This window comes from Malurus melanocephalus, unplaced genomic scaffold (assembly GCF_030028575.1).
Source record: "Malurus melanocephalus ecotype Western Australia unplaced genomic scaffold, MMel_1.1 scaffold_591, whole genome shotgun sequence".
Taxonomy (NCBI): domain Eukaryota; kingdom Metazoa; phylum Chordata; class Aves; order Passeriformes; family Maluridae; genus Malurus; species Malurus melanocephalus.
In genome coordinates this window covers 316,125-326,519 of record NW_026623823.1, presented here as the reverse complement: position 1 = coordinate 326,519, position 10,395 = coordinate 316,125, and the positions used below count along the sequence as shown (strand labels likewise).

The window sequence follows — 10,395 nt, the reverse complement described above, 5'->3', positions numbered from 1 at the left end:
AAGAGATCCACCCCAGGGATCTGGGTGCAGAGCTAAGGAATGACACCAAAGCTGCTGCTCCCCAAGAACCCCTCTGCAACRAGGAGTTTGCCCAAAGAAACAGGAAAAAGTGTTTTATCATTGCTCAACTGTTTGTAGATGTCCCAGCTGATCTTTCCCTTCATTACTCAAGAGCAGAGCCAACGGTATCCAGGCAGCAGCAGGAAAGTCCTTCCAAACAACAATTTGGGGATTGGCTTGGGGATATCCCCAAGGCTTGGGGATAGATTTTTCATACAGAGTTCTGTTATTAAGAACATATATTCCCCACAGCAGAAGATCCCCTCCTAAATGAGGGCCCCTTTTCCATGAGATCCTGGAGGCTTCCTCTTGCTCCCAGCCATCCTTAGTTTTGTTCAAGGCTATCATAGTTCAGGAATCATTTCTCTAAATCACGAAACAAAGAAAAAGCTCTAAAAATGTGAACACTGCCAACAGAAGCCCTAATGGATCAGAAACCACATCTGTGCACATGGAAGTTACTCTCCCTATGATACAGGAGGGAGAAAGCCACAGACCAAGGTGAACTTGTGATCAGTGTCACTCAGTACTGGAAGGTGCTCCCTGCAGCACCACCATTCCACAAATTTCCTTGGAAAACTTGCAAAAGYATAGGAATAGGAGATTGCATCATCTATCAAAAAGGCAAGGAAAACCACTTCCATAAATTACTAACTGTAAATGTCTTCAAGAGGAATGTGTTCTCCTTATACTGTATTTCAGCCAAAATTCAATATGTGATCAAAGAGAGCCACCATTTCTGCCTCTTTGATTGGAAAAAAAACTACTCAGGAACAGTAATTTCCAACTGGATTACAGCTCAGTCAGATTTTAGTCCTTAGCATATAGGATTCTCCATGCACACACAGTTACAGTTGTACTTATAAAATAAATCCTAAAAGTATAAAGCAACAATGAGATATTTCAGAATTACAGAGCATCATGATGAAAAATGGAAATTACCTTCTGTCTTACAAACCCACCAAAATGAATTCTGAACCAGGCCTGAAAACAAAACGATTTTTTTTAGGAATGACAGTGTTATTGTTCATCTTCACTACACTGGAACCACTTCAGTGGCAGATTTCTGATCTTGTTACTACAAGCCAAGAAGCAGTTCCTTAGCACAGAAATTCAACAGCAGATAAGTCAGGTAGAGAGAAACAAGTCTGGTATCCAAATTTCTATTTAAATAAGGTCAAAACTATTTCTACAGCTAAAATACTTAAACAGGTRGTTTTCCTGCACTGATCTTACCCTGATCATTGGCATTTTTCMATTGGCTTCAGGAAGTTTTAGCTCTCACAACAATATAAATTTGMATAAGCCAAACATTTGCTATTCAGATTCCAATCTCTGACTTGTGGAGCATTAATAAAATCTTCTTGCTTTAAAGAAAACATGGTTTGCTGATAGGAAAAGGGGAATATATAAGGGAAGCTTTAATTTGTCTCAAGTAAGACAAACCAAGGTAAAAGTGCATGTCTAAATAGGGGAAAAGTAACAGTTCTTCCTTTATTTTTGAGGTCTCAAATTCTTACCTAGCACATGAATTAATAATTTTGCTTGGCTGTTTTATTTAGGTTTATGTTAAAGTGCCTGTCCTTTAGCCTGAGGGCTTCTAAAGATGTACAGTATGAACCAAAGCAAACAACTTGTAACCATTTGTCACCTACARATCCTAAATAACTTCAGTGTAGTCAGCCAGTTTTCCTTTGCATCCTACRTGGAACCCAGAAAAAGCCAGAGATCCTTCCCCTTATTCCCAGCACACTCAGAGCACATCAAATCTGGGAGAGRGGACAAACCAGGCCTCTGAGTCAGCTGAAGTTTACAATAAATTGGATTATATGACTCTCAAACACACAGGCAACCTCTCAGTTGTAGACTGGTCCTATGCAAAACTGAACAAAAGAGTTTKAATTTGTAAACTTCTTGCTTGTTTCTATCAGAACTTCTATCAGCAGGACAGAAGTCTAATTGTGCAAATTTTAAAYATCTGTACAACTCAGTTTAAGGCAGTTAGAAATCTCACAGAATATATATTAGTTCTACAGGCTCTTCATTAAGTCTCTTTAAAAATTGCCTCCTCTGAAAAAGAATGACATGTAAAATTTTGGTAGAGTGTAGGTAAAATAAGGTATCTTACTTTTTTTGTTTCTGTAACTCATGAATGACAGGCTTTTAACTATTTTTTCCTACCAGTTTTATTCACAATAACCTTCTAGTTTTGTGCTAATAGTTAAATTAGTGTTTAAGCCCTAACATGAAGAGTTTAGACTACACTAAACAGGAACTTACTACTAACCTTCATCAGATTAAAGCAACTTTTACATCAAATGGAATTTGTAYRTGAAAGTTGCTTYGGTTTGTTTGAGTTAGCCAAGTTTTTAAGGATTTCTCCAAAGTAACCTTACAGAGTGATAGAATGGTTGGGGTTGGAAGGGACCTTAAAGGAGGGACACCTTCCCTGTCCCAGGTTGTTCCAAACCCTGTCCAGCCTGGCCTTGGACACTTGCAGGGATCCAGGTCTGGATCCTCACCATCCTTCTAGGGAAGAATTCCTTCCCAATATCCCATCTAACCTTGTCCTCTGTCACTTTGAAGCCACTCCTTGCTTGTCCWATCACTACATGGACAATGAGAAGTCACTGCATTGACTTTTCATATTTTATGGACAATAGATCTTGTCTTGCCTAGTAAACAGTCTGRGAATTACATCCTATGGTTCAGGACACATGCTCTGCTTCTCCATTTGCAGAATGTTTATTGGGATTAAGTGCAACCAACTTAAATTTAGCAACCAAAGCATGAAAATGCATTCCAACCCTTACAGCACTCTGAGCTTTTTTGAAAGGCTACATTTAAAATAACAACCAAATCTRATACAAAATTTCCCTGGCAAGTTTTACAAGAACACAGAAATCAATTCGCCTCCTTTGTCAAACTAAATAACGTGAAGATTCCTTACGGGAATGTGCAAGCTTTCCATCAGCAAGTATGAAAAATAGACTGTAATATGTTAAAAAACTAAACAAAAGCATGTTCTCAGTCAATGTTGATTATGTTGGCCTCTTGCAAAGTGGCAAGCAAAGTCGTACTTGTTTTTACACTTACACCCACAAATGTTACACTGGAAAGGGTTTTCAAATCCGTGGCATCCCATGTGGATKGTGTAAAGGATGTTGTCTGCAAAGTACATGTCACAGTGTGGGCAGTGGTGCAGGAGCTGAGGGTCCTGCACTGGGAGGGTTGGAGCTGGAGTACTGGGCTGGCTGTTACTGATACTGGGTGTACTGGTGTGGGCACTGTGGTCACTGCTGGGCCCGGCCACGGGGCTATAGTTCCTCTGATTGTGTGCTGGCCGGGAATCAGGGCTGGTTGGAGAGGAATTCTGAGGAATATTTGCTGACACAGCTGAAACTACTGCAGGTGCAGCAGGCTGCTGTATCATGAAAGGCTTTTCATCTTGACAGGAAACAACGTCAGGAGAGGCTGGATTTTGGTTCTCGGGTGGCAAGCTGGACAACTGTCCTGCTAACGTGGAGAGCTGRTTTAAAGGATTATCCACCATGAGGTCTTGTGGATCTCTTGGCAAGCCACCACTCTGAGTTGTTTTTGTCATGCCGTCGTACGCCTCAGTCTGGATATTGGGGATTTCRTGAGTGAAATCATTAAGGTAGTCTGGTTTCTGCACCACCATGGAAGGCGGACTCAAATTAATCAACGCTCTTCTGCTGTAGCTCAAATTGCTGGTCTTCTTCTGCAGAACCCCCCACATCTTCTTGCTGCTCAGGGAAGATCTCGTCCCCTTGATGGGCACCATCTTGTGCTTGCGCCGGCGGTGGTGGGACAGGTTGCTGCGGTCGCTGCAGCGGAAGGAGCACAGCTCACACTTGTAGGGTTTCTCCCCGGTGTGGGATCTCATGTGAGCCTCCAGGTGACGTTCATAGGCCGAAGCAAAGGGGCACAGGTGGCACCTGTGAGGCTTCTCCCCTGGAAAATCAGAACAGATTATCCCATAGCACCTGGGAGTGCCTGGAAAAGGCTTTGTGTGGGACACTGAGTGGCTCACTGTGATCTGCTCATCAAACTTCAGTCACTGTCAGCCTCAAGCTCAGCTGAGCATCCTGGGGAGTGGAGAACACTGGGACAGGTCTGCCTTACCCAAGGGATCATCAGCACAGGGAAAAATCCTGAGTGGAATTCACACAACACATAACCTGCCTGGGAATTGCAGCAACAACACCAAGGACTGAATGCAGTGATGTTTGTGGTGCCCTCAACTGGATCCAACCTCTCTACAACCCATGGTGTGCACAGGACCAGGGAGACAGAGGAACATCTGTATCACCAAAATGTTACTGTTCTTCATAACTGTGTTTGAACAGTGAGGGGGAGTCCTTGTGGGACCTTCCAAATATCCTTATTTTTAATTGTCCTGGAAMTACCACCTAAATAAAGCATTCACACAGGCAGCCACACAAGAACTGAGCTTAGATAAAGGATCCTGTGGCTAAAGAGTTATAACAGAAAACAAAAGCCAGGTATTCCCTAGAGAGCTGTGGGCCCTCCCACATATGAGGTGGGATGATTATCAGAGTGACCATCATCTCCTTTTTGCACAGGCAGAACTTTGCTCTTCTATTAAATGAAATTTATAGATACATAAGTTAACTTTCAAAAAAATACTCAGAAAGATTTATAACATAGTAACTGCCAAAACATTTGTAACACAGCACTTTAAGGACTTCTGATTTTCCCTTGATGGACTGGTAATCTAGGAGGATCAATCCAGGGTCACACAGATCCAGGTCTGAAATGCCTAAAGGATTTGATGTGTGTTCAGGTGCTGAAATGAAAGATCATCTTATCCTTCCTATCTAGAGCTCCAGCTCAATTTCTAAATCTCTGTCATGCAACTGATGGGCATCAGTTTGGAATCACAACCTGGGATACCAAAGAGACTTCATTTTTTCCCCCTACATCACTGGCTCTCCAAGAAGAAAGAAATAAATTTTTGTGCTACCTCCAAGTATCTTCTTTGCACCAAGTGAAACCATGATTTCTCCATGAAMACATCTATGTATTCATATACACATGCAAAGATGTGTAAAGACCTGGAGATTTGGTACAATGGTGTGAGAAGACTGATAAATACTTCCCTATATTCACACAAAATTTACCAATCTGAATGGTCTCAGTTCATTCCAAACTGGTTACATAGAGATAAAAGTTTTGCATCACATGTAGCACAATATAGCTGGTGAATTACTCATTATCTGCTGTCAGRCTCAGCACGAAGTCAATCCTGCAGTAGGTTGCAATTAATAATATTAATAATAATGGTTGCAAGACCATGCCAAGGTCACAATTACTTTGGTAGATGTCCAGGATGCAGTACCTGTTTATTTACATTGCTCTGAGGCTGTGAGTCAGCTGCCACTTCCCTGTTTTATTGCTGACTCATCTGAGCCTTCACAGCACAAGCAATCCAACTCCTGGCCCTTTGCCATGCTTCCAAGCAAAACAACACTCAGGCCTTGGACCCCCTTGCCCTTGAGTGAAAAAAACAAAACAAACCAGGAAAACCAAACCAAAATAACTTTTTTTTTTGTTCTGGAAGACACAAGAGAAGAATCTACCAGGTCTTCAGAATCTGAACCTCAGAACTCTTTGATTTCTAGCTGGTTGCCATTTCCTATCCCATTATGCCCTGTTGAAACAAACCAACACTGCAGGGCCAGGGCAAGGAGCACTGACTTCCCCAAAACCCATCCAGGGATGCAATGTGGAAGCAATGTTTCCAGTAAAGTGGGATCTGACTATGATCTAACAGATGACTAACTATCTGAGGACAGCTACAATTACATCCCAGTTACAATACTTCACAGTGAATCCAAAATGCCACTGCCCAAGACCACTGAAATGAGACACCTGGAAATTTTGGGATAGTACAAACCAGACTGGAAACCTGTAAAAACTGTCATTCTCTGCAGAACACACTTTTTTCTTGCTACTCAACAGCCTAAAATTTTTCYGTATTGGTGTGATACACTTGACAGACTTCACAAGCACATTTTTTTCCTCTCATTTGCCATGAAGTTGGAGCTGTCAGGAACAGTTCAGAACTAAACAAGCCACAGTAGGTTTCTTTCTCATCACTGTCATCAATCACTTACTTGATGATATGTCCTCACATTTAAACATTCTACCAATAACTTTATTCTTATTACTATGTTTTGTACTTCCACATCTAGAATGTTGTGCAGAACAAGAGTATTTTTATAGCTAAACAACAGAGGAAGAAAAGCCCCTATAAATCTCCACATAGCAACAGTATAATTGTCACTTTTCTCATCAGCACAGAAAAATGARRTTATTTTTAGGGCMCTTCRATTTATATTGATGTTTTTGTGCTARCTTTACTTCCATATAGTTACTTATAATAATAAATGTCAGTAAGAATTTGCACAGTTTAAATAGGTACACGGCACACCTTTACAAAAATAGACTATAAAAAACCCCCAACCCCCATTTACTGTTAAGATCTCTCACACTGCTTCAATTTTCCAACTCCTGACATGCAAATCTCARTGCTGAGTGAATAGCCCAAGGCCTCTGGGCCAAGTAGAGCAGAACATTCCATACCTGTGTGAATCCTGATGTGCTCTATGAGCCGTGCCGTTCCTTTGCTGGCGTAGTTGCAGTATCGACACTTTAACTTTCCATCAAATGTCCTTTCAAACCCATCCACCAACATTCCTGAGTTTTCATCCAGTGAAACTTCAACAGAAGGATGATCCAGACCATTCTGATCCCCTTCTGTCCCAGCTGTGAACAATGCAACACAAATTTTAATGAAGAATCTGTGTGATACCATCTGTCAYGCTGTGAGCAAATGCCAAAGAGCTTTTTCTTCACTATGCCCTTGGTCTTTAAATATGGAGAACTATAAAAGCATACTGTGATTAAAACAAAGGCATTTTTCACATATTTTGTGATGTGAAAATGACTACCAGAAATGCTTCCATAGAGCTGCAGCATTATCTGGACTGTGAACAGTGAAGTCACTCTCAAAAAAATCAAATTTATGGTACTGAAATCAGCTCACCTCCCTGGAGAGTCTCTACTTCTTTGTCACCAGTAACTGATCCAGAAATCATATTGACATGGTGAGTCTGYTGGGTCAGATATTCCTGAAAATCTTTCACAAAATCCAGCGGTTCTGCCTTCTTTTCCCCCATATTGATTCTTTCATTTACAACCTCTCCTGCCYAGAAAGGAAAATGTTTTCAGAACACAAGAGTCATTGAATTTGAATGCACTCGTAAAAACAAGTTCAGATTTTAGGTTGGATTTTTTTAAGTGAAGAATTACTTTTATCACACAGTACAACGTACCAAAGATCACCAAATACAAGTTCTGGGGAAATTGTTTTCATCAACAGTAACATAGTAACAATATCAAATTGGATAAAAAGACAAAATCATCAAAATCAACTTCCCTTTAAAAAAAAAAATCATACCTGAATTTTAGTTCCCTGTTAAGTAGCAAACATGCTCTAAAATGTACCCCAACACGTCAGATAAAAAGGACAGAGCACGGCCTCTCCACTTTTTCTGGAAGGGATAAAARGGAAATTTGAGTCCATTGCTCTTCTCAAACCCCTTGAATTAAAAGAAAGAAACTTGAAAAATATTTATGTTTGAAAGACACGCTCTAACATTCTGCTGCTCTAAGTTTTATTAAAACAATTACAATTCCMGCAAAAACTTCAAAGACTGTATCCCTTCCTGTACGTCACCTGAAGGACACTTCTGTCTCACTGACTGTTTTTCCAATGAACATCTGGCTCCAAAAAATCCCAGATTTGGGTCAGTCAAATGAAATGTTAGGAAACCAACTGAATGTCGGTCATTAGTAAAGAAGAAGCCTTAGAGAAAGCACTACTTCAAAGCTCTCCCAGAATTTTACTTTCGTATCCTGAGTACAAGTCTCAATCCATTCCATTATTTTGAACTGAAATAACTAAAATATTCACCAGAAATCAGTRGTGGACTGTAAATAACAAACCTTTATAAAGCCTCAATTCATAATGAATTTGGGATACAGCTGGAAGGAGGATAACGAGTCTGTCACATTATTCCTGCAGATTATAATCCAAAATCATTTACAATGCTACAATTTCAATCAGAATATCCTTTATTTTTTTAATAGCTACTTAGGTGACCCATAGAAACTTAAGCTCTGATTTGCAGACCACATTTAAATATCATCTCTTGTGTGTCCAAAGCTCATCCAAAACAAGTGTTTKTTCATTTYTGGCATCCASATGGGAATGTTCTTCCACATCTTACCTCATTGTGTTCAACTCCCAGCATTTATTATTAAGTTCAATTGGAACACATCTTTATGTCTTTATCTCACCTACCCTCTTTCACGTGTCACCAGCCTCCTGTAGGCTTAGGTTAATTTGTGTTCCATTTGTTGGTGTCTCCTGCAATGAAACAAAGACATCAGGATATGAATTATAATATTACAGGTATTTATAATATAAAAGCTATGAAAAGAAAAACAGGACAAAAAGAAAAACAGGACAATATAACGAAGAATCTTGACCAGGCCAACTTTCCACAAATATAATAAGAAATAACAATTTAAAATGAAACCATTCTAAACACTGAATAGTTCAATGTGAAAGAACACCAAAGGTTGATGTTATCAGAGGAGAATMTGTGTGTGTCTCTGTGTAAGGCACTAAAACGTATTTCCTAGAATCATGGAGGGGGTTGGAAAGGACATTAAAGAACATCCAGTGCCACCCCTGCCATGGTAGGGACACCTTCCACTATCCCAGGGTGCTCCAAACCCCATCCAACATGACCTTGGTCACTTCCAGGGACAGGACAGCCACAACTTCTCCAGTCACCCTGTGCCAGGGCCTCCCCACCCTCACAGGGAAGAAATGCTTCCTGATATCCCCCTGCTTCCTGATACCCAATCTAAACCCACTCTCTTTCAATTTGAAGCCATTGCCCCTTGTCCTGTCACTCCAGACCCTTGTAAATAGTCTCTCTCCATCTTTCTTGTGTTCTTTCACATATTGGAAGGCCACAATTAGGTCACCCCAAAGCCTTCTGTTTCTCCAGGCTGATTTTTGAAAGAAGATCACATAAAACCTCATAATCAGGTTGGACATCAACTGCATAAAACTTTCTTTCTCTATCTCATTGATTTAACATGAAAACACCCTCCTTTACATAAGTGTAGGGAAGTCACCACAATTTAAACACGATGCAAAAGCTCACATTTGTATACTCAAGCACTTTYGCAATTTTATGTGGTATTTTCTAAAGCTGTACAGCAGCAGCTCTCCTTCTCAGGGGAGAATGACACACTTCTGATCCTTGCTGTGTCACTCCTGCAAACCACAAAATGCAACTGTAATTATCAGAAACTGAGCAGCCCAGCTCATGTTTCACACGTCAGGGATGGGCTGATCACAGCGGGTGTTACCTGAGCTCTGCTGATACAACCACACCTTCTCCAGCTTCACACAACCAGGAGTAAAGAGAGCACTGGTTACTCATTTTGTAGCCAGGAACAACTGCTGGACTGAACAGTGGTCATAGCACTGAGGTGGGCTAAGTTTGCTGTCAAAGAATGTGCCAAGATAAAATATTCGACCTAAATAGTTCTGCTAAAGAAAGCAGCTCATACAGAACTACTGTAGTTTCACACAAACAATAATAATTAATCCTGCAGTAATTATAAGAGAAAAAAACAACGAGGACATGTATGCAATAAGAGAATAAAATTCCTATGAGCATATGTACACATCCTGCTTTCTTTTAAGGAATCCAGGGTAAAAAAGAGGAGCAATTCTCTGTTCCATCTTTTTCAGGGCAAATAAATTAACGCAGGAAGGATCCTGAACTCCATCCAAGCCCTTCCCGGTGCTCCTGAAGGAGTTTTGACCGTGCGAAGGAGGAGTGAATCACAGCGTCGGTGTCAGCCCATGACCTGTCATCAACCCCCACCACCCCCGGTCGATCCCGGCCTCCTCCTCCTCCTCCTTCCTCCGCCCCACGCCAGGGTGGGAAACGACACGGCCGTGGAAAAACTCCTGTAAACCCTCTCCTGTCCCGTTCTGGGCTCCTCGGGACAGGAGAGACACGGAGCTCCAGGAGAGCATCCAGTGAAAGGCAGCAAAGATGCTGAAGGGACTGGAGCATCTCCCTGCCGAGAATCGGCTGAGGAAGGGACTGGAGCATCTCCCTGCCAAGGAACGGCTGAGGAAAGGACTGGAGCATCTCCCTGCTGAGGAAAGGCTGAGGAAGGGACTGGAGCATC

The 10,395-nt window shown here is 41.3% G+C and overlaps 1 protein-coding gene across 3 annotated transcripts in view; it reads right to left on the bottom strand.

Moving 5' to 3' along the window:
• Positions 1-429: 429 nt before the first annotated feature.
• The window catches only part of IKZF5 (IKAROS family zinc finger 5), a 10,994-nt gene continuing 1,028 nt past the window's right edge, over positions 430-10,395 (bottom strand). Inside the window, exons 1-6 of one of the 3 annotated variants that reach the window (XM_057382889.1) lie at positions 9,351-10,079; positions 8,474-8,539; positions 7,569-7,661; positions 7,154-7,317; positions 6,691-6,873; positions 430-4,035 (exon numbers count right to left, since the gene is read on the bottom strand). In XM_057382889.1, coding sequence (XP_057238872.1) covers positions 3,092-4,035; positions 6,691-6,873; positions 7,154-7,286 — 1,260 coding nt within the window. In that variant the 5' untranslated portion in view covers positions 7,287-7,317; positions 7,569-7,661; positions 8,474-8,539; positions 9,351-10,079 and the 3' untranslated portion in view covers positions 430-3,091. Of the gene's footprint in view, positions 4,036-6,690; positions 6,874-7,153; positions 7,318-7,567; positions 7,662-8,473; positions 8,540-9,350; positions 10,080-10,395 lie in introns of those variants that run through there. The other 2 variants (XM_057382890.1, XM_057382888.1) reach the window with 2 other exon arrangements.